Genomic DNA, 24,010 nt, shown 5'->3' on the forward strand with positions numbered 1-24,010 from the left:
GGCAACCACAAATGTTATAATTGAGTGTCAATACAATCCCACAGTATACCCTTTATCCCTAACCATACATGAAAGAATATAAAATAAATCAGGAACAAGGTAATTGTGCCATTTTTATGATGGGAAAACAAATGTTAAATTTAACAAAAACAGCAAGTTCTCACACACAGATGGAAGAATAAGAACTACAGAGTCGGTACAGACAGCCACAGGTAAATGAACCTGGCAGGCAGCATTTCTAAGGGTTATAAATACGCAAGCCATTCTCCTCATGCACCCAGCTCCGTTCTGCCACAAGATTGTTCTCTGATCTCCCCCTGGTAATATCTGGTCCACACGTTCCTGGAGATGTAGCGATTAACACGGATGGTGGTCTGGTACTCGTTTTCTAGAAAACGATGAAGAAAAAAAATTAGAAAATACTTTGAGTTGTGTGAACCAGGGCTCAGATTTAACACAATACCTTTGTCTTCTCCAATTATCTCAGTTCTCTTGGCGCCACTCAAAGAATTGCATGCTCAGTTTACTTCAATTAAACTTGTATTGACAGCTATCTAAATTCCTTTATTGGAGGAGATACCCAGCAATATGGTATTTGGGCAAGAAACAGCCAAGGAGGGTTTGAGAGGTCATGAAACACTACAGAATGAGGTCGGTACATAGACTGGTCACCACACAATTGAGATGCAATACAATCAAAAACTTCTACCTTGGTGCTGCCTTTATGATGTTATCCACACGGAGGATCATCTCTGCTGCTTCCGCTGCACTCAGCAGGACTTGCCTTTTCACCTGGAAGCTTTCTGTGACTCCCAGCTCCACCATGTCTCCAATAGTTCCATTGACCATGTCTAAATTTTTTAAATAAATAAAAATAAATAATATCAATCAAAACCACACATACGGAACATCCACAAGACTTTTAAATAAACGCACTTCAGATATCCTAGGCAGGGAAACACAGGCATGCATTTAGTTGTGGTTCAAACAATGAGCCACATACACATTTAATCCAGTACATTACTGAATGTTTGAGTGCTTTCTCAGATGTGTAATGCTGATTCACTATTGTACTAAAATGAACTGCACATGTACTTACCCAGACCATAGGTAGTCTTTCCTTCCACATGAGCTGCCCTTAGCTGAGCAACCAGATCTGCACTGTCATACCCTGCATTGTCAGCTATGATAGTTGGCAGCTGAAACACAGAATAAATCAGAATGTACTTATCCACTTTTAGTGTTGAAATCCAACACACTTTTGCATTATAGAAAACATCATAGATGTAGTACTCGGGTCAGCACAGCCAACAGCCCAGGAATAATACCAGTGAGGCTTACCATTGCAAGTGCTTTAGCAAACGATTCCATAGCAACCGCCTCCTTGCCTGGTGTTCTGATAGCCAGATCAGTTACAACCTTGGCCATCAGCATCTCCGAGCAGCCTTTTGGGGAGAGAAAAAAAAAAATCACCTTAATGAATCAGCTCACAACATTTGCACTTATTTTGTACAATAGTGACAATCCCCCCCTCCCCCTTGACCCACACATGTTTATATATATATATATATATATATATATATATATATATATATATATATATATATATATATATATATATATATATATATATATATATATATATATATATATATATATATATATATATATATATATATATACACACACACACACAGTGCCTAGAGAAAGACCACTCCCCCTTGAACATTTTGTTGCGTCAGTGCCTCAAGAGTTTCATGCATTTAAAATGAGATTTTTTTTCCCCACTTCTCTACACACCACACTCCACACTGTTAAGGGGAAAAAGCATTTATTGAGAAATTACATATTAAATACAAAACTGAAAGATCATAATTGGATAAGGCTCCACCCCTGAGTAAATACTTGGTGGAAGCACCTTTGGCAGCAATTATAGCTGTGAGTCTGTTGGGATAGGTCTCTATCAACTTTGCACACCTAAATTTGGCAATATTTGCCCATTCTTACAAAACTATTCAAGCTCTGTCAAGTTCCTTGGGGAGCATTGATGGACAGCAATCTTCAAGGAATGCCACAAATTTTCAATTGAATTTAGGTCGGGGCTCTGACTGGGTCACATTTAAACTTTCTGTTCCTTAGCCACTCCAGGGTTGGTTTGGCTGTGTGCTTTGGGTTGTTGTCATGCTGAAAGGTGAACTTCGGTCCCAGTTTCAGCTTTCTTGCAGAGGGCATTAGGTTTTCCTCAAGAACTTCTCTGTATTTTGCTTCATTCATTTTCCCTTCTGTCCTGACAAGTGCCCCAGTCCCTGCCGACGAGAAACATCCCCGTAAAATGATGCTAGCACCACCATGCTTCACAGTAGGGATGGTGTTCTTTGGGCGATAAGCTGTGTTGGGATTGCGCCAAACATAATGCTTTATTAATGGTAGTTTCCTTCTTGCCACACTACCATACAGGCCAGATTTGTGGAATGTTTGGGATATTGTTGTCACATGCACACTTTGACCAGTCTTGGCCATAAAAGCCTGTAGCTCTTGCAAAGTTGAGATTGGCCTCTTCGTAGCGTCTCTGATCAGTCTCCTTCATCCAGTTTGGAGGGACAGCCTGATCTAGGAAGGGTCTTGGTGGTGCCATACACCTTCCACTTCTTAATAATCGTCTTGACTGTGCTCCAAAGGGATATTCAATGTCCTTGATATTTTTTTATACCCATCCCTGATCTGTGCCTTTCAACAACTTTGTTCCAGAGTTCTTCTGAAAGCACCTTGGTGCTCATGGTTGAGTCTTTGCTTTGAAATGCACTACCCGATGCTCGATTTATCCTGAAATCATGTGAATCACTACAATTTAACAAGTGGAGGCCACTTAATTTGGTGTGTGATTTTGAAGGCGATTGGTTACACCTGAGCTAATTTAGGATTGCTATTACAAGGGGGGTGGACACTTATCCAACCAAGCTATTTCAGTTTTTATTTTTAATTAATTTTCTACACATTTCTAGAATATTTTTCACTTGAAAGTTGTGGGGTAGGATGTGTAGATAAATGAAAAAAAAACTATTTTAATGCATTTTAATTCCAGGCTATAAAGCAACAAAAGGTAAAAGGAGTGTAGACTTTCTATAGGCACTGTAATATACACATACACACACACACACACACACGTGTGTAAGCTCACCTCCACCAAAGACAGTCCTGGTTTCTTTCACTGTCTGGGAAAGAACACAGAGGGCATCATGTAAAGATCTCTCCGATTCATCCAGGATCTGCTGTGTCGCTCCTCGGAGGACGATGGTACAAGCCTCACCTGAAAAAGAATTTGAAATTGAACTCAACTACTGGGAAGACAATCCTACTGTATAATGCTCATTGTACTCTTCATATTAAATGATTATTAGTGTCCCTACATACCCATGTCCACTCCAGAGAAGTGGATCAGCTTGTCCTCTCCAATCATGACTTCTTCAATAAGTTTACAGTGGCCCAGTTTCACCATCTCTGGGTGATCAAAGGTTGAAGCAATTTCACCACCTGGTAAACAAAGAATGTGTTACCAGAAAGTAACACTAACTGTGTTACACCAGAAAAAAAAAAAAACACAACACAGCCTACATTCAGGTGTATGGAATTGAGTCAATCATAAAAAACAAATGCCGCTCACATGTAACAAGTACATTGGTAATATACATTCCCACCACAGCTGTAAATGCAAAATGAGTCAAAGATGAACAAAATAAAAGTATGCCAAATGACAGGTTCTTCCATAGATCACCAGATGGTGATAAACTCATTTTGCCAACCAAGTTTCATCCAAAAGTTCTCTAGCTACATCTAAGACTCTAGTGTGTGACATTCATATGGGTATTACACGTTTAACATCAAACCTTCCGAGTTCAGTTCACAATCTTTTAAAACACTTACCGGTAACAAGTGCGAGGCGTTCCACCCCAGCAAAGTCAGCATGCTCAATAGCCATCACACCAGCTGCACCAAACAGCTGCTCGGGGTAGTTATAGATGAGCTGCCTAAAAGAGAAAAGTGTATCAGTCCCCAACAGACCACTCCATGGAGAGGATCAGAGTGCAGAGACTTAATACTGGACAGGAGGTGTGCAAGGCAGTTATCCTAGAATACAGATATCTATAGGTTTCAGACGTGGATTTTTGCCCTTGATGAAAACTCTTATCAGCCTTTACAGACTAAATAGGGTCTGCACAGCTTTCTGAATTTATCATGCACACCCAAGACTAATACAAAACGGCAAGGTTATTTGAGAATTACCTGTTAATAAAACAATTGATTCCATGCTTCAGGATGCGTTCAACCTTTTCCTTCATCTTTTCTTTCTCTGCCTGTTCAATTTCTGCTATCTTGGCTGTGGAGTCCACTCTCACTCGGGAACCAAATATCTAAGTAAATGGAATGGAAAAAAGTCACTTCCAGTTGAATCGTTATGGATTCATACACAAACTTCTGCCTCTGAGAGGACACATACCTTAATTTTATCTGTGTCCATGCCAGTGTTTGCAATGAGTATTTTTGCATTTTCAATTCTTTTGGGCTGGTTTACACCAATCTTCTTATCTAGCAGAAAACCTGTAAAGATTAACAAACAATGTTACTACAGCACACCTACTCATTGTCAAATGGGTGGGAAAGGAGGACTACCAGCAATACTGCTAAACCTGTAAAACCACTGCGACTAAAGTTTCACCTATCACTGCGCAGTTCATTCTAATTATATAAAAAACAGACAATCTTTTACAATGACAAAAAAGTGTAAAACGTACAGTAAATGCAAACAGTTTAATTCTGCACTCATTTCCAATTCAAACATCACCTTCATCCAAGTATGAATCTGTCAAGCTGCCGCCAAGCTTCTTAATGACATGGATAGCCTCCAGATTGCCAGAGCCCTTCAGTCTGAGCACAGCTTGCACTGCCAGGTTGGAAAAGTGCTCCTTGTGGTGAGTCAGCAGCTTCGAGGACAGGGTGGTTCTGGCAATGTTCATCAGGTCTTCACGGAATTTCACTTCATCGTTTCTGTGAAAGACATTGCAGTACACTTTTAATTGCCCCAAATGTTAGCAGATCTAAACAAATTTGAAAATTAAATTATTAAAATACCCTTTGTGGCATTGGATCACATTAATCAGAACTGCAGGTACTGTTAGATATAGTATCCTATAGTAACTATCTAAAACTGTAACAGCAATGTTTAGATCAATTGAACAGACCCCACTAATGGGGTCACAGCCACCTAAACAAGCAACAAGACAGAACCATCAAAACGTAGCCCCTTTACGAGAAACAAGACACAGAAACAGAAACAAACAAATGATGCATTTTTTTGCCCATAAAACAGCTTGGTCAGCACACAACGAGGGCATTCTTACAATTCTTCACCCATTAATATGACACGAACCCATGGTCTACAGCAGCACTCCTCAAGGCATCCCTCGCTGCCTGGGTTGCTTTTCTCCAGCCAGAGATGATGATCTGAGGATGGATCTTCTTTGCAATAAGGAGTTCTGCTTCCTGGCATGGAAAATACAATTGCTGAATTATTTGAGTACTTGCATACCAAGTGGGTTAACAATAAAACTTTTGCAGAATTAGAGTAACATTAAGAGGATATGTTAGGCTTTCACAGAACAGTAGGCACATGCATCCCAGACTAATGCCATTAATTACGTAACTTTCCATGTCAATGTGACCAGCTCTAATATGTATTTATAATAGGACTTGAGTACAGAACATCTTACCCTCAACAGCTCAGCTGCCAGCACAGTGACAGATGTGGTTCCATCCCCAACTTCATCATCTTGAACTTTGGACATATCTAAACAAGAAACACAGTATTCAATAAACCGGTTAATACACTTGCTTTTTAAAAAAGTCTTATTACATCGCCAGTTTCAAAGAAGTATTAATCCAAACACCTATAGTGCTGCAATATGTTTAAAGTACTACACTCACCAACAAGCACCTTGGCTGCCGGGTTGTCAATACCAATTGCCTTCAGAATGGTGGCGCCATCATTTGTCACTGTGACTGAGCCTTCCCTTCCACTGCTAAGAAGAATCTTGTCCTAAACAATAACATTTAAAAGAATGGATTAACAACGTAATAACACATTTACAAATTAAATGTGTGTATTGTATTTTATCAATAAGTTAACATGTACATTTTCTTGAATTTATTTTTAAATCTGTTCCCATATATTCTCTGTTGCTGGAGAGAACTGATTCACATGAATTCGAGTAGGATCCAAGCCAATGCCATGAACACAACCAACCCAAACCAGTTACTAGAGTACAAGTTCTATATTACACCAGAAGTGCTAAACCAACAGGAGCACAAGAGTCAAATGCATAATCCTTTTCAGTGAGCTTTGATTCAATATTTTCTTATTTAAGCATGTTAATGATGCCTGCTCTCCAGAATCACGATTCTGCCTGATTGTTTTCAGTTTCTGAAACAGCATCTGCACACACTTACCATTCCTTTTGGTCCCAAAGTGCTTTTAACCAAATCCCCAATGGCTATGGCACCAATGAAGGAAGACTACAATTAAATGAAAAGAAACAGCTTCATTGAAACATTCAAATGAATAAACAGAATGGCAAAACATAGAAATCGAAATCTAGATTGTATGGTGTATGCTTGACTTATATTACCAGTCGGGCTGTTTCGGCCTTCTCCTCATCGGCACCAGGTCTGAAAATATTCACAGGAGCAAGTGAAAGGGATGCCTAGAACAGAGGCAGACAGACAGAGAAAAGCGTTAGACATAATTTTCATGTAGTTAAAGACCTTGACAGGCTCCAACTGTTATACTATACATCATCTTAATCTTTACATATAAAAATAGTGGTCTTGGTGCTGCTAGTAATCTGGCATCCAAAATAAATACGGATGAAGTGTGTCTTAATCTGCATATTGTGTAGTTACACCACCTATACAAAATTTCATCTCCAAACATTGAAATCTTTAATCTATTGCATTCATATTTTAATTAATGTGGAGCATGGTAAAAGTACCCAAATAAGGATGTCAAAAAGACAAACGATTGGCGGTGACTTAAGCCTTGCCAAAAAAAGAAAAAAACATTATCAGATTGTGACATGGTTAAGGGAAGTGAGAGAATACCGATAAATCATTAAAAAAAAAAAAAAAAAGTTTAATTTGCGAGGTTTCATCGTCACAGATTACGATATTAAGAATTTCAGAATTGACCGCCTTTTAAAGTAAAATATTCCTGAACACGTTCCAGCTGCTAAAATGGTAACAGTCCATTATTCAGTAACGCTGTGTAGTGTTGGTTTCTAGGGCTGATCTGGTCTCCAGCGCTCCTCCTCTTTCCAGAACCCGCTAGAAGCTTTTCTCAGTGCGGCCTAAACCTGACCAACTACATTTAACGGGATTTTATTATCCTCATTAAGTCAGGCACATTCAATGAAACGAACACACGCATGTATTGTTTACAGCACTGACTTAAAATATCAATACCAGTAATAAGTTAGCACTACAACGTAACAAAAAACCGCCGTGACCGTGCGGAAACCGGGTACATGTATTTCACTCTGTCATCCATTTCAACACCACGGCAAAGGTAAAACAAACGGAGCACCGAATTCAATTTTTTTACTAAACAAACCAGACAGAAATTTTAAACATTTTGAATTCAGTTTATATTGCTTTGCTTTTTCACATTAAAAAGGCACGAATCTCAGCTGTGAACTGCGTCTCTCTCACCGCAGCCCATGTGCTACTTTCAGCCCTGTCTCTGACAAGCACCAGAGACACCGGCCAAACGCAGACCAAGTGTTTTTACTGTTATTTGTAAACTGAAAACCTCGTCAGGCTAGATTAAGGTCAATAGTAATACACCAAACTAAGGTACTGCCAAAATACAATGTTTTCTGAAAAGTATTCATGCAAATAACTGGAATTAAAAATTGCTTACCATGCTTCCTCTGCTGTACAAAGCTGCAGCTGCGCTCAGATCCCTCACAACGGCGATTAGCGCGTTGACGTAATACGCAATAAAGCCCATTCGGTTTTGCATTTGCCAATAGTGGCACGCAACGTTAAGTATACCGTGGTATTGGTGGACAGTTAAGTAAATAAAAACTTAAATATTTACAATTGTACATAAATTGGTGTAGAACCTTTGGTTAATTTGCAGGTAGAGATGGAAATTCACATAAGAAAAATAAACACACATTGTGTGCCGAACTGCATTTACCACTGTATGCAGTACCATGTAAAGAAGACTCGAACACGCGTATTTCAATCTGCCTGGTGTATTCCAACGGATTAAAAATGGCCCATGTTCAAACATGTATTTTAATTTTCTTTCATATTTCGTGCTGGCCATGCAAATGATATGTTGGTACATTTCACAGGACTCCTGTACGTCTTATGCTTTACGTGAGAGTAAAAAAGAATACATATTATTTGGTGTTAAGATGTGACACACATAAGGGGGGGGGGGGTTACTGTTTTAGGATTAAACTCCAGACGTTTCATTTTTAAATTAGTATCGAATGCCACCTTTCTTTTATTATTGCCTATTTTATTAAACAAACGATGGCCACAATGCATAAGCTTTCAGTGCTTTTGAGCAGAGTCCCAGGGTTAAAACAAGTAACTCATCTTAGATCAATGGACAGGGTTTTTAAATCCCTTTTCAGGAACAGTACCTTGAAACCTGGTCCTGGAGACTTTAGACCTAGTTTGAGGCAAATCTCTGGTGTGCCATGCAGTGGCCTGAAACCCAGTCTCAAGCCACAGTGTCTTTGTGTTCCCTCCATTGGTGTTTTCTTTGCCAAGAGAAAGGTATAAGTCTGCACGTGCTGGGAACTAAAAGTGCAGCCAGTGTTGAGAATGAACAGTAAAGCATTCTCTGGCAAGTTACATGAACACACAGCATGGCTCAGAAAACAGGAATGCATCATTTTCCCAGACACAGTCAAAATCAGGAACGTCTTTTGAAAAGCTGATACAAAAAACACATCATGGATTGAATGTTTGCATGTTTCTGGTTATGTATTATGTGTTTAAGTAAACAACTATAATATTAACAATCATAATAATTAGAAAAGAAAATACTTTTGACCTATGCAACTTACATTTAACTTTCAATTCTCTGCGTGGTTGTCAATATAATTAACCAGTGTCTGTGGAAAAGATTAGACCAGCTACATTGGACAGTGATGTTCTGTACCACCTTGCCTGAACTAGTCCATTTTGAACCTGCCCCCCCCCAAGATACTACTGTATTTGACATGGTGTAAGTCCAAAGAAATACTCCCAATACTTGTTTTGTGAGAATATATACACATCACAAAACTGGAAAGCTGCCACCTTACACTTCATTAGGAGTCTACAACTATAATTATGAGCTGCACAAACCTTTTCTAAAAGGCAATGCTTCAGGCTGCTCCTCAGTTACTGAAGACTGCAGTTTATAAAAGGCATGATGTCATTGAAGAGGAGGGGTTGGGTTAGTAAGAGTCTGCTGTATATTTTTTATTTGTTTGGACCTGCCTTGCAAATAAACAATATGTAGTGAATAAATTACCACTCAATCATCCTTCAGTGTTACAAAGAGGTATTTTGTTCTTTGTGTTTTATCGTCCAACAATTACATTTTTATCTAAACTTGGCCCAAACTAATTTTGAATTGTTGCCTGCAGCATTGTACGTTAGAGTGCCCCTGTTGGACGCTGAATGCTGGGATGGATTTGCTCAGGAGTTTCTGCAGTCGACACATTATTCCTCTGCAGCCATGTTCTTCCTTCCCAGATCAGTCACTATGGTGCACAGTTAACTTCTGTGGTGTTTGCCATTCATTAAGTGTCCACAGTATCACTTTTTTCAATAATACCGCTTTGCATAGCACTGCCTACTTTTGAGAGAACTTTATTTCCTCGGTTTGTAAGAGATATTATAATTGACTTTTAAAAACGGGCAAATCTCATCTACACATCCTAAAGGACACTAAAAAGAAGTTAGATGCTACTTCAATACATGATTTACAAAGCCCAATACACACCTACACCTCTAATATCCCTCTATTGTTTTTAATAATACATTTCTGACCTTACTGGCAATTTATTTGTAGAACAATAATGAAGGTTGTCTGGCAAACAGTGCTAAATGTTGCAGCAAACAGTGTTGGGGATGTTAATTTCAGACTTGGGGGAATAAAACACAGAAAGGCAGAGCACATCATGTCTATTACAATGTGAAATCTTTTTTTTATTTTTTATTGCCATGCTACAAAAAAAAAATAAAAAATAAAAAACAAAATGGTGTTGGCACTGACATCTGAAAAATATGTAGATATCCTAAAAATACAGACCGTGGTTTTCTTAAATATGAACATTTTGGTAAACTATATCCATACCTGAAAATGCAAACATCAAAATAAACTAATTTAATTGCTTGTACATTGATGTGGCACAGCTAAATAAAAAATAAATTAAAAAAAGAGTGTTGGTTACTTTTCTGCATAGTATGTACCTTTAACTTGTCCAAAAACACACCACACACATTAAGGAATGTTTACAGCTGAAATGAACCCAAATGTGGAAACATTCAGAGCATCCTTTGTCTAAGACTTTGTTTGGCAAGGGTATATCCTCATTTCATTTAAAACTATAAATTCAATGTTTTATTAAACAAATCTATTACAACTACATTCATACACAGTTCCTATAGTTGTTTAAAGGTAGGAAGTTTTTTTTTTTTTTTTTTTTAATATAATCCAAGTTAGAATACACAATAAATCTTACAATATAATACAATGCAAAGATAAAAACATGAAAGGATGAACTTGAGATTCCAGATCCTATGAAAATGTTTGACAGTTTCATACAAAATAGAGTTTGCATTTTAATTACCAGTATGATATTGAGCACTACTGTGGTGTAACAGCAAGTCAATTAAAAGAAACAATTGTTGGCTCAACAGTTTATAAAAAGGCTCCCATTAATTTGTTTCAATTTTGCTTGCATGCATGTAAAGGGCTTTAAAAGCATGTCAGCCGTCCTCTGAAAGCACAAGGTCTTTTGGGTGGAACTGAAACAAAATTGCACTAATAAAAATCGAACCTTAGTTTTGGTACACATTCAGTTAGTGTTTCTGTACCGTCCTCTTGTCTCTTTCTTTGCTCGTTTCAGAGATTTGGCAGTATATAAATGGAGATGCATTGCTACAGTAGTACCAAACAATGCAACACACAAATCTGCATTATTATAAAGTGTTGCATTTTAAAACAAAGCTGCACTTTTTTTTTTTTTTTTTTTTTTTTTTTTTTTTTAAAGCCAACACTGACTTACACAAGGAAGAGGGCTATGTGACCAAAAACGTCATCGCTCATATTACTGGCATTTCACACCAATTCTACTGAATTAAATAGGTGCTGAAAATGAATGATGTAAATAGCATAGAATAAAATAGTGTTATATGAATGACATGTACCTGCTCTACTTCAGTTCACTTTAAAGTTCACACAAAGTACACAGTGCAACTCCTCCTCTAGGGTTAGACTCTAAAGGTTATATTTATAGTTATTATATTTGGAAAGGGAAAAAAAAAAAAAAAAGCATCTGAAGCCCTGGCTGTCTTCATTATTTTTTTTGTTTTTTGCAGTATTCTTTAAAACTTCCAAAAAAAAAAAAAAAGGTGCAACTTATAAAATAGTGCTTTCTAGGCTCACATAGGCAGGTCAGTACTGTTGTGTCGTGTCTTTCTTGAAGTACCATCGTCTCGTGGCAGTGCTTTCTGCAAACTGGACATTGCAGCAGTCCGTTCTATGTCTATAACGGAGTACAGTTCTGTTCGTCTGGTGGGAGTTTGGGGGAGAGGAGTGGTGGGTGTTTTGGGGGTTTGTGGGTTGCTGGAGTCACTGCCTCTTTCCATCTCAACCTCAATGTAGTTCAGCTGTCTGTGATCTAGACTGGGGCGCCTGAAGTCAAAGTTAAATACTGTTGGGGTACAGTCCCGGCGCCTTGCAACCTCTGGCTTGTTGGCGCTTTGCGGAACGGTTACATTTTCTGTGTTGACGTAGTTATGCATTGGGTCGAGGTTATTGTGATATCCGTTAAGAGCCGGCGTCTTTGGTCCAAAACTATCCTCCTCCTCCTCCTCCTCCTCCTCCTCCTCCTTGCTTGGTTTCGAAACTTCCCACACAGGAGGCAGCGAGGGGAGGTTTTCATAGTTTAGCAGAGCTGTCCTCCTCTGAGCGGAGTTGTTAGCGTTGTGAGTGTCCGAGCCGTTCGGTGTGGGAATCCTGCCCCTTCGGGGAGGAGGCGCGCTAGGCAGGGAAAAGCCGTTCAGGTTCTCGTACACCAGTTTGTTATTGGAAGAGGCCTCCTTGCGTTCGTCACTGTCGTAGCCAGTGTCCCAGTCTGTGGTGTTCGTGCTGGCACTGCCAGCAGACACTCCATTAACACAACCCCCTGTAACCGCAGCCCTGCCGCTAGCTTGGTCCTCAGCCCTGGTCTCTTCTTTCTCTTTCTCCATTAGTTGTCTCTGAACAGGCGTTGGTCCTAGAATAAACCTGACACCCTCAGGCTCGAGCAAGACTTGGGGCTCCCCCTCCTCTGCAGGACACAAGTCACCCTGCGCGGCCTGCCCACCCCCGCCACTGCCAATGCTCTCAGTGTTGGAGAGCCGGAGCTCCAGAGGCATGTGGCTGCTCGGCCGGTTCCTCCGCTCCTCCTGCATCCCCGTGGTGTTCACGTACGTGTGGACCTGGGCAAGAACAGCGACACAGCAGAGTTACAGCTTGGAAAGGATCTCTGCTTGGACAGCTCTCGATAAATCAATCAAACAAACACTCATGCTACTGCTCTGGTTCATTTAAAACAAAACTCATTCACATTCAGAGCAGTATTACAAGTTCTCTGCAATTTTTTTGTTATTGCAAAAAGCTTGGTCTCATGGAATGAGAAGCTAGTCCACATTTATATTCTACCACAGGTATCATGCATTTCAAATCTTACCAAGAATTCACACTTTGAGATTTTTTTGTTTGACAGCCAAGTAAAGGAAAGCGGTTAAAATACCCTAATTAACTTTCACCACAAGATGGGGGAACGAACTACACTTAAATGTTAAATCAAGTAGTATCAGAATAGAAGTGCAATTCAGACATTAAGTTACATCTCATCATTTTTCTGATAGCTTACTGAAACAATTACAGTGCTTATAGGAAGTATTCACCCCCTTTGAACGTTTTCAGTTTGTTGTGTTACATGCTGAAATCATGATGCATTTAAATATGTTTTTTTTTTTCTTTGATTTACACAACCTACTCAACAATTGCAATGTGTGAAAAATGGGGGGTTGAAAAAACAAATCAATTAAAAATAAAAACCTGCAAAGTCTTCATTAGATAAGTATTCACCCCCTTTGCTATGAGACTCCTAAATAAGCTCAGGTGCAACCAATTGCCTTCAGAATTCACACAATAAGTTAAATGGAGTCCATCTGTGTGCAATAAAAGTGGTTCACATGACTTCAGATTAAATATACCTGTCTCTGCAAGGTCCCAGAGTTGGGTAGTGCATTCAAAGCAAATATACTACCATGAAGACCAAGGAGCTCTCAGAACAACTCTGGGATAAAGCTGTGGAAAGGCACAGATCAGGGGTTGGTATAAAAAGACTTCAAAAGGTATTTAATATCCTTTGGAGCAGTCTAGTCGATCATTAAGAAGTGGAAGGTATAAGGCACCACCCAGAATCTGCTTACAGCAGGCCGCCCTCTCAAACTGAGCAGCCAGGTAAGAAGGGCATTGGTCAGAGAAGCCACCAAGAGGCCAATGACAACTCAAAGACCTACAGCATTCCATGGCTGAGATGGGAGAAACTGTCCATGTGTCAACAATAGCTCAGGTACTCCACAAATCTGGCCTGTATGGAAGAGTGGCAAGGAAGCCATTTCTGAAAAAAGCCCACGTAAAACCCTGTTTGGAATTGGAAAATGGCATGTGGGAGACTCTGAAAAGATGTGGCAAAAGATTCCGTGGTCCGATGAAACAAAAATTGAACTATTTAGCCTAAATGCAAAGCGTTATGTCTGGCGCAAACCCAACACAGCTCATCACCCAGGTAACACCCTCCCTACTGTGAAGCATGGTGGTGGCAGCATCATGCTATGGGGATGCACTTCATCAGCAGGGACTGGGAAGCTTGTCAGGGTAGACGGCAAAATGGATGGACCTAAATGCAGGCAAATCCTTGAGGAAAACCTGCTTCAGTCTGTAAAAGACTGAAGACTGGGACAGGAATTCACCTTTCAGCAGGACAATGACCCTAAGCACACAGCCAAAGCAACACTTGAGTGGCTTAAAAACAAGAAAGTGAATGCGCTAGAGTGGCCCAGTCAAAGCCCGGACCTGAATCCGATTGAGAATGTGTGGCAAAACTTGAAGATTGCTGTCCACTGATCCCCATCCAACTTGACAGAACTTGAACAATTTTGCCAAGAATATTGCACAATCCAGATGTGCAAACCTGGTAGAGACTTACCCCAATTGCTGTCAAAGGTGGTTCTACCAAAGTATTGACTGAGGGGGGTGACTACTTATCTAACCAAGACATTTCAGTTTTTTTTTTTTATTTTTCCTTAAATGTTGTTTCACAATAAAAATTCTCTTACCTCTTGAAAGTGTTGAGTAGGTTGTGTAAATCAAAGGAAAAAAATTTCAGGTTGTAACACAACAAACTGTGAAAACGTCCAAGGGGGGGTGAATACTTCCTATAGGCACTGTATGTCTTTTATGCCTTACAGTGAGTGTAGAAAAACTGTTGAGATTATTAACCCTATTGAAATGTTGAAAGCATTAAGACAATTGGCAGATGTTATTCCTTGCATTTAATCATTTGCATTTACAGTGTCCCCTCTTACTTGTTCATCAGCTACAAGTAAGGGATGTGTGGACTCCTCCCCCACGGAAGGAAGGCGGGCACTTCCTACAGACGGGTGTCTGCTCGAGGGGCGCGAGGAGGCATCTCCACATGAAGGGTAACGGGGGCATCCATTGGGTAGACTTGGGGCAGCAAAACCAGGGGCTGCAATGAAAAAAGCATTTTAAAATAGCTGAACCTTTCAAGTGCCATGCAGCCTAAAAAAAATGGAGACAACAATATAAATAAGGAAATAAATGATGCAGGCAATATTTCTTCATCTGGGTAACAAATACAACATAAAAAAACCCAAATAAGCCTAGATTTACATGCGGGGTAGTGCAGTGCTTCCTTGATAATTTACTCATGTGGTTAATTCACTGCTCACGGAAATTCTACAATATATTTTATGTACAAGGGCCCCTCACTGATTCACTGTTCTGACGTGCAAGTCAGACAGCAGACTAAAGAGGGAGCACTTTATATGAATGTTGGCATACCCCAATTTGAGAAGCATTATTTGTCACAAGTAAGCAAGCATGCAAACAACCCCAACCAACAAAAATATAACAACTTCATTTCATAAATTGATTATAACAACTATTCCCTTGTAGCCTCGCCCTGTCATGATTACCGCCTGATAACCACCCATTCGCTTACACCGATTAGCAGCAAACCACATCTCTCATGGGCTGCATCACATTCCATACAGATGGCAAAATTCAGATTACAGTAGTGTGGCCTCGGCGTAGTTCATGGCTTTGCAAGAGTTTGTTATAGATTCACATTATCCTATCCTGTCTGCCCCGCCCCCCTGCTCGGTCATTAGCTAGCAGTTTAATCCCACGCCACCTCTGTGATAGCAGAGAAGAAGAAAGGCAGAATGCTTCATTATCCGCGGCTCAGTGCAGTGGTTCTGAAACTGGGTTACCCAGGCAGTCTCCAGAATATTCTTGTACAGTGTTCTTTCACTGCTGTGGTGAGACAGGCCTTTTACAGAAGATATACTTGAATTGTACAGAACATGGTCTGACTGTTGGAGTGAGAGGCTGGACTTGGTATACATTTACATTCACTGTGGTAAGGCATCACTTAATGTCTGAGATTTGCCTTAGTTTTCAATTGGGGGTCCCTATTTAATAGTTTTTTTAAAAAGGGTTCCTCCCAGCAACGCTGGGGGATCCCCTGCCTTTAGGGCACTTACTGGTGGGAGTGCGGGGTGTCCTGGGAGCTTCCAAGTCTGTCTGGTTGTGGTTTCGTTCCATTACTGGCTCTTCCACAACACTTATGCTATTGTTCTGCATGATTTCCTGCAGCATGTTGAATATCTCTTCTGCACGAGCACATTTAAATGCAAATATTCCTATTAAATAAAATAAAAATAAAAAAAGTAAATTTAATTTGAAACTAAACTGTTCATTCTCACACAATTGCAAGTCACAAAAACACAAAAAGTGTAACACTGTAAAACCTGGATTATCCAAACAGCCCCTCTGGCAAGTTCTATGGCAATGCTCTTCTGCTCCGTTGCCACAGAAAGAAGTCACTGCTATTTATAGTACTGTGTTACATGTTTAAATCATATTTATTTTACTGTACAGGTTTATTTCTGGGAATGCCTAAGCAACAATTTACTGTAAGAATTAGTGTATATGAACAAATTGATTTTACTAACAACCCCTGCCCATATAGTTCGGATAATAGAGGTTTCACTGTACTAAGAACTAACCACTTTTCCAACACCCAACGTTGAGATGTGGTGCAAAAAATTGAAAACCCAAAACATAAAAAATAAATAAATCATAAAGCAGGTTTCTATTATGGCGTATCAATTTTTCCACCATAACACTCAATTTTGTAATTAAAAAAACACAAGCACACACACCACAGCACAAGTTTAAACAGTTCAGTAATTTTCCACATGACACACAACTAAAAAAAGAAATCCTTATGAATTTCAATACAAAATTGTGTGCGACAGAAAACAAAAAACACATCCAGCTACATCATTGTACGTCTGCTCAGGGGAGAGCAGAGCTCAAAGCAGACAGCAATACCAGTGGACTGACCAGTATCGTGCCTCTTTGCTATGAACAGCAGGGGGAGCTTGACTTACCAGTACAAGCACAAAAACCAGCTAGCTCCAGTCCCAGATTGTTCTTCCTTTTGTAAGCATTAAGTTAAAGTTGACATTCTCATATTAACAATAAAACTATTAATGTAAATAAATACATAAAATAAAAAGGTTTATCAATCCCTTTCACTAAGCATCAAGAAACCCAAAGCAACCACACTTAACCCAACAAGCCCAATCAAAGAAGTCCTAACACCATAATTCAACACTTGGAATGTTAATGCTCATGCAAGTGTGCTTTCCCAATGGGAAAATCCATTCATCCGGCACACTTACAGAAAGTTAGCACAGTCACTAAAGTGTTGTTTCTGAATAGGGCTGGTCATGTCGAGATAGAAGCGGAAACAGTTCTCATATCCAATAGAAGTGAATTCCTTAGTGTAAGAGCAAAAGCAAAACAGACAGCGGAAGTACAAATAGAAAGGAATCAAAGATCCTCTGCAGGAATCAACCAATCACTGTTTAGGATTTGTTCTGTGTCTACAGTGGATGTCATCTTGTGCATAGAACACACAGCATAGTTTTGATAACAGAAAACATTTTGCACAGCTGGAGCAGCCTTAATCTGTCAGCATCGCCTCACACCCAAACTGCACAAGATGACATCTCTTATAGCTGTAAGACAAACATAACATGACACAACATAGTAACTTGAGACTCCTCAACACCGTGTGCACAGCTAGTAATGTCAATTCCAACAAACACAAAGCTACTGCATAATCACCAGGTTTGCAAGAAATGATCCAAGAGTGGTAGAAACTTGCCTTGCACATTCTTGGGCAAATCTTTATTTGAAAATGTTAGAAAGTAAAACAATATATCAGATATCAACTTTCTTTTCTTTTTAGTAAAAATGTGGGGGAGAGCGGGGGGGGGGGGGGGCTGGGGGATGAATAATTTTATAGACTTAAATTCAAACTGTTAAAGTTTTGCTGAAAAATAACGTTCCATTAAGTAATGATAATTATTACTTTGGTGAAAATTATTAATGCAAGCGCATGATAAATCTATTTATCATGCATTTACACCAACCTAGTTCTGCAATGAGCAAGAGAGCATTACATGTTTACATACATTCACATGGATAATTGCTGTAATTAAACCATTACTTCATGTGAGAGCCACTTTGAGGGTGTCGGCGCTTTAAAAACCAAAAAGCTATTTCAACATTGACTTCATATTAAAGTCTGTAGAAACACATTTCCAGTACAGCACCTTGCCCAGTCTGGCACCTGCGGCCGCTCTCGAAGGAGAAAAGATTGGAGTCGTATCCGTAGCGACGGAGGCAGAGGTAGGGCCATCTCACAGCCTCACGCTTGCGGGTGTGTAAAATCAAGTCCGCCTCCGTTAGCTCCATTATGCCAGAACCCAGCTCGTTCCCATCATCGTCCACATTAATCACCTGGGAATACATAACAGAAACACACGGGAAAATGAACAAGCACAGGCAGCATGGCGTTGATGCTTTCCACACAACACACTGCACATATTTACATAGACAATATACACAGTCTACACAGTTAAAGGACTCATTTTCATTGCACTGCAAGAAAAAACACACACACACAAATGCAAAACACAAAAGCAACTACCAAAAACACCAAGATCCCTGTACACAGACACAAATTTATAGCATTTGTAAACATTCTTAACAGCAGACAAGCCTGCCCACAGTTTAACTTGTTTACAATCCTTTTACAGCATTATGTAATTCCAGCTGGCACTTAACCACGGACCCACCTTGAACTTGCTTTGATGGTTATCTGGGAGAGATTCTTTATCTGGACAGCTACAACAGCTACCCATGGCTTCTTTAGAAGACCATTTGATCTCTGGGCAGGAAAAGAGTAAAAAGAAAAAGAAAAAGTTATATCTACAATGCAGTGTGGACCACTGTATTACAACGACCCTGGAATTACTCACTTTATGCTACATTTGAATTAAGCTAACTTTAGGCTGATTTCATCTGACCAGTCAGGGCATGTATTTCTTGCCTAGATGTCATTTTTAATGATGTTCTTTCCATTTCTTTAGCTTTAGAGTAGCTTTTCAGCTTTAAAACAAAGTGATGTCCCCCCATGCACCAACCCCAGCCAGTCCATTCCGTTACAAGTAGTGCAACTGTGATGGAGGTTTAAATTGATGATCGCCTGTGTGATCTGCCAGATTTCAGCACTGCATATTTAAACAGTATAGCTGCCCTGGAAACACACGGTTTGAAAAATATTGGCTTATGACAGAATTTCTAAATGACTTTCAAAATGATGTTATGCGAAAGAAAACCAATACATTTGAGTCTGGAATAAACACCCTGCTGTACAGAAGCGCGATTCTCCCTTGTTTAAAAGGTAACTGGATTGGGTACAGGTGTTTGCTGGTTCAAGCTACTTCTGTTGGTTTAGAAGACTTGGTGCTGATTAAGGAGCTGGTTAAAACTGGCCCAACAGAAAAACAGATCGATTAAACATCCCTTAAATGTAAAAGTTCTAAAGTAAATTGATTACGGTCCATGATTATTCGATTTGTTGTACGTCTTGCCTGATATTTGATATGCTAATATGCGTTCCAATTCCTAACTCTTACAATAAAGGTCTGCAGCTCACCAGCAGTTGCTGGAATATTCAGCATGGTTACTCCCGAGAAATTCATTTACAGTAATTAGGTAATCAGTCAATACAAAATGAAAGTGTTTTGAAAGCATATTTGACCAAGAAAAAGCCCATCATGAGGCTCACATACATCAAGTGGCAGGCATTATAAGCTGCCTACCTAGATCTGGCCATTAATGTTCCTGGTTCCCTCCACAGCAGCTGGATTTCATTCATGCTTCACAATATCATGGTGCCACCACACTTAGGATGCCTTATAACCTGCAAAGCAAAAGAGAAGAGGAGAGTGAGTTTAGATTCCCCAATCACTAATGCAAAAAATACATGGAAACTGCTTGCTTTACTGTAACAATTTAAGAGTTTATATTTCAGTCAGGGGGCCCTATTTACTTCCCACTTCCCTTTACAGCCCATATTCAACAATACTCTGCGATTCACCAGTTACTTTGAACAAAGTATATAGGTAGAACAAGGTAATGCTATTACCTTTAACGACAATAGTGCGCTGTCAAATTTCAAATCCCTTCCCCCCCCCAAAAAAAAGAAAAGAGATTAAATTCTGCAAACTTAACATTCGTTTTCCAATGCATAAACAGTTTGCCAAGATACCCACATCTCATCTTAGCAGCAAGCTCCATTATATCCCCTAGTCACAATATTTAATTAGTCACTTTCTGTATTTAATACATAATTTTACGTCCACATTTGTGAACACGGGACCCGAAGGGGGCACTGCATATAGTTCTGGCAAACTCATGCGTATGCAACCCCCTGTAAACAGCAGAAATACTGGGATAGATCCCCTTCAGTAACGGGCATGTTTCTATTGCCATGTCCAGGTTTACGGGACTTTGGCCACGCTCTTAAAGATAACAGTGCATCATTACCAGTCTCAGCAAATGCATTCAACACACTTCACTTGTGTAAAGCTAGCTTACTTATCCTCAGCAAGGCTGTAAATCTACTGTACGTTTAATATGTACTGTACATGTGAAACTTAGTGAAAACTGAAGTGTATTGGTTTCAAACTAGCATACAATTTCAAATGAATTATTTCTTTTTTAAAGTGCACTGTAGTGGAATGTATTTGTAACTTTCAAATTTCATGTAACCATATTAAAATACTAAGGTGTGCGATGTTCAAATACACAAGCACAAATGAAAGGGGGGGCATTGTATTATCCAAGACTCACTCATTACTACTACAATTAATATCACAACCTGTTTGTTATGCAAAGTAATTTTAAAAATCAAAACAGACTGCTAAAATATAAATGAAAAATACAAATAAAATAAAATCTCAATTGTCTACAGGTTATGACTACAGCAAACAGGACCACAAACTAAGAGAGAGATCTGGAGCTGCGACTGAGGGAGATTTCAACACGACGACTCCTCCCATCTGCAATTATGGCAGGAATGTAATAACTTCTGTGTTATTATTCACCATGTTCTACCAATTACAGTCCACTAAAACCTGTTTATTACACCCTAGTACTTGTTTTACAAAAATCCACCCACAGCCAACTAGAAAAACAGACACGTCCATGTAAATACATTTTGTTATTTATTATTTGTTCCTTTTTACAAGCAAACACCATATTTATCACTGTGCAAGGGTGATTCATGCTCCTGTACACAAAACTACAAATTGTTTACTGATCTGGAACAATTCACCTACTGTATTTAAAACATATGAACCTACGTGGATTTGAGAGGGACTACATACAGTACCGTGAAAAAGTATTTGCCCCCATCTAATTTTCTGCATTTTTGCATATTTTTGACACCAAATGTTATCAGGTCTTCAACCAAAATCTAGTATTAGATAAAAGGGACCCTGAGTGAACAAAACACAAAATTGATACTTATTTAATTTATTTATTAAAGAAAGTTATGTAACACCCAATGCCTCTGTGTGAAAAAGTAATCGCCCCCTTAGACTCAACAACTGGTTAAGCCACCTTTAGCAGCAATAACTGCAACCAAACGCTTCAATGTAGTTATTGTAGATATAATGTAGAAAGGAAACGTAAACCAGTACGGCTGTGGTTTTATTTGAAAGGAGGTTCAACATTGTTAATTTGATTGCCAAGTCACAAAGTACTACAATGTGGTAAAAAAAAAAAAAAAATCTGTTGTCCGCCATTACACAATTTTCTTGCGTACCCCGAGAAGTGCTCGAGCACCCCCAGGGTTATGCGTACCCCAGTTTGAAAACTGCTGGTCTACACTTTGTTAGTTAGTCAGATTCATATTGGGCAGGGCTAGCTCAAATCAGGCCTGATTGTTAATCAAAGTATTCAAACAGCTGACCCTAATTATCCCTTTAATTGGGTTGAGTTAACAGGGGGTGGGCAATAACTTTTTCAACCTTGAAGATTGCATGTTTGATTACCTTGCACACCAAACAAATGAAAGAAGCACCAAAACTGACCAAATGACTGGTGTCTTTTTTTCTCAGATACTCTCTATATACTACTAAAACAACCCACAAAAAGATCTGACCAAATTCAACATGAAAAATGTGCAAAAATCAGAGGGGGGGCAAATACTTTCATGGTACTGTACAGACAGACAGACAAAATAAATACAGTAATTTGATCAGATCCGACAAAAAGCACACAATTACATCTTTTCAATCTAGCAGAACAGATTTGTTGTTTGTGAATCAATGAATTGAATCTAATAATTTTTTTCACCGGTGGCACAGGGATCTAAAGTTTGGAACCAAGGAGCAGGATGTCAAAGACAGGTACTGTAGGATCAAGAGAGTACTCCACCAACCACTGCTCAATATTGTGTAGTACGTACAGGTCTCTTTTTTTCATAAGTTAGGAATGCATTAAAAGTACACTGGTTTATTGAACCCAGCTGTCCCGTAAATTCTATAAATTAGCATCAGGTAACTGTGTATGACAGACTCCACATATTCACATCAGGGTTGGCGATTTTATTAAAATCACTAAATCTAAAATTAATACATAAAGCAAATTATTTATCATTGTGGCATCCACTAAATGTGAAATATAATATGTGAACTACAAGAATTTAGCGATGGAGTGTTCCAGAGAAAAATACCCCTCACTCATCCCAGCCATTCTTTTCTTTCTTTGATTTCCTCTATCTGTTTCAGTCCAAACACACACAGCTGTTACTCAGGACCACTTTGCTTTTTATAGTGTGTTCAATTGTTAAAGTTCCTGATTGCACCACTAAATACATCTGGTTTCAGCAGGTCTAACACAGTGCTCAGTTGTCTATTTGGGACCCCATCACATAAGAACATAAAAACATAACATTTACAAAGGAGAGGAGGCCGTTTGGCCCATCTTGCTCGTTTGGTTGTTAGTAGCTTATTGAGCCCAGAATCTCATCAAGCAGTTCCAGACCCTCACAATTCTCTGTGTAAAAAAGTGCCTCCTATTTTCTGTTCTGAATGTCCCTTTATCTAATCTCCATTTGTGACCCCTAGTCCTCGTTTCTTTTTTCAGGTCGAAAAAAAGTCCCTTGGGTCGACACTGTCAATACCTTTTAGAATTTTGAATGCTTGAATCAGATCGCTGCGTAGTCTTCTTTGTTCAAGACTGAATAGATTCAATTCTTTAAGCATATGACATGCCTTTTAAAACCTGGAATAATTCTGGTCTCTCTTTGCCTCTTTCTACAGCAGCAATATCCTTTTTGTACCAAGGTGACCAGAACTGAACACAGTATTCTAGATGAGGTCTTACTAATGCATTGTAAAGTTTTAACCTTGCTTCCCTTGATTTAAATTCAACACTTTTCACAATGTATCCGAGCATCTTGTTGTTTTTTTTAATAGCTTCCCCACATTGTCTAGATGAAGACATTTCTTTTTCATAGATTCCTTCTTCAATTTCAGCATCTCCCATATTATATTTCTAATGCACATTTGTACTGGCTGTGTCAGTCAATGAAGATTAGGAATAGCAGAGGACCTAATACTGATCTCTGTGGTAGTCCACTGGTTACCTTGCTCCATTTTGAGGTTTCTCCTCTAATCAGTACTTTGTTTTCTACATGTTAGCCACTCCCTAATGTGCATGCATTTCCTTGACTGCCTACTGCATTCAGTTTGAGAATTAACCTTATGTGGGGCTTTGTCAAAAGCTTTCTGGAAATCTAAATAAACCAATTAATATGCTTTGCAATTATCCATTGTCGATGTTGCATCCTCAAAAAAAAAAAAAATCAAAAGAGGGTTAGACAGACACAATCTCCCTTTCCTAAAACAATGGTGACTGTCTCCCATGATACTGTTAACATATAGGTAACTCTCTATTTTGGCTCGTATTATAGTTTCCATAAGTTTACAA

At 39.2% G+C, this 24,010-nt stretch overlaps 2 protein-coding genes across 4 annotated transcripts in view; both read right to left on the minus strand.

Annotated features, from left to right (window-relative positions):
* Positions 1-100: 100 nt before the first annotated feature.
* Positions 101-8,074, minus strand: LOC121320073 (T-complex protein 1 subunit beta-like). The gene is made up of 16 exons (XM_041258248.1): positions 7,970-8,074; positions 6,681-6,755; positions 6,502-6,567; positions 5,980-6,091; positions 5,766-5,842; positions 5,426-5,538; positions 4,841-5,043; positions 4,496-4,596; positions 4,282-4,409; positions 3,922-4,025; positions 3,412-3,531; positions 3,179-3,307; positions 1,342-1,445; positions 1,100-1,199; positions 710-851; positions 101-388 (listed from the first exon to the last, which is right to left on the minus strand). Exons 1-16 carry the CDS (start codon positions 8,069-8,071, stop codon positions 358-360), a joined length of 1,707 nt encoding a protein of 568 aa, XP_041114182.1. The 5' UTR covers positions 8,072-8,074; the 3' UTR covers positions 101-357.
* A 2,326-nt stretch (positions 8,075-10,400) lies between these two features.
* LOC121320076 (fibroblast growth factor receptor substrate 2-like) overlaps positions 10,401-24,010 on the minus strand; it is a 30,466-nt gene continuing 16,856 nt past the window's right edge. For 2 of the 3 annotated variants that reach the window (XM_041258251.1, XM_041258250.1), the window contains exons 2-7: positions 19,831-19,931; positions 18,802-18,893; positions 18,277-18,463; positions 16,132-16,290; positions 14,929-15,092; positions 10,401-12,768 (exon numbers count right to left, since the gene is read on the minus strand). In XM_041258251.1, coding sequence (XP_041114185.1) covers positions 11,728-12,768; positions 14,929-15,092; positions 16,132-16,290; positions 18,277-18,463; positions 18,802-18,867 — 1,617 coding nt within the window. In that variant the 5' untranslated portion in view covers positions 18,868-18,893; positions 19,831-19,931 and the 3' untranslated portion in view covers positions 10,401-11,727. Of the gene's footprint in view, positions 12,769-14,928; positions 15,093-16,131; positions 16,291-17,043; positions 17,091-18,276; positions 18,464-18,801; positions 18,894-19,830; positions 19,932-24,010 lie in introns of those variants that run through there. The other variant, XM_041258253.1, reaches the window with a different exon arrangement.

This window comes from Polyodon spathula, chromosome 8, assembly GCF_017654505.1.
Source record: "Polyodon spathula isolate WHYD16114869_AA chromosome 8, ASM1765450v1, whole genome shotgun sequence".
NCBI classification, from domain to species: domain Eukaryota; kingdom Metazoa; phylum Chordata; class Actinopteri; order Acipenseriformes; family Polyodontidae; genus Polyodon; species Polyodon spathula.

Coding starts and splice junctions, on each gene's coding strand:
- LOC121320073 (XM_041258248.1), bottom strand. CDS start 8,071: ATGCAAAACCGAATGGGCTTTATTGCGTATTACGTCAACGCGCTAATC. Junction 6,756..7,969: donor TGTACAGCAGAGGAAGCATG/GTAAGCAATTTT, acceptor CCTCTGTTCTAG/GCATCCCTTTCACTTGCTCC. Junction 1,446..3,178: donor CAGGACTGTCTTTGGTGGAG/GTGAGCTTACAC, acceptor TCTCCCCAAAAG/GCTGCTCGGAGATGCTGATG.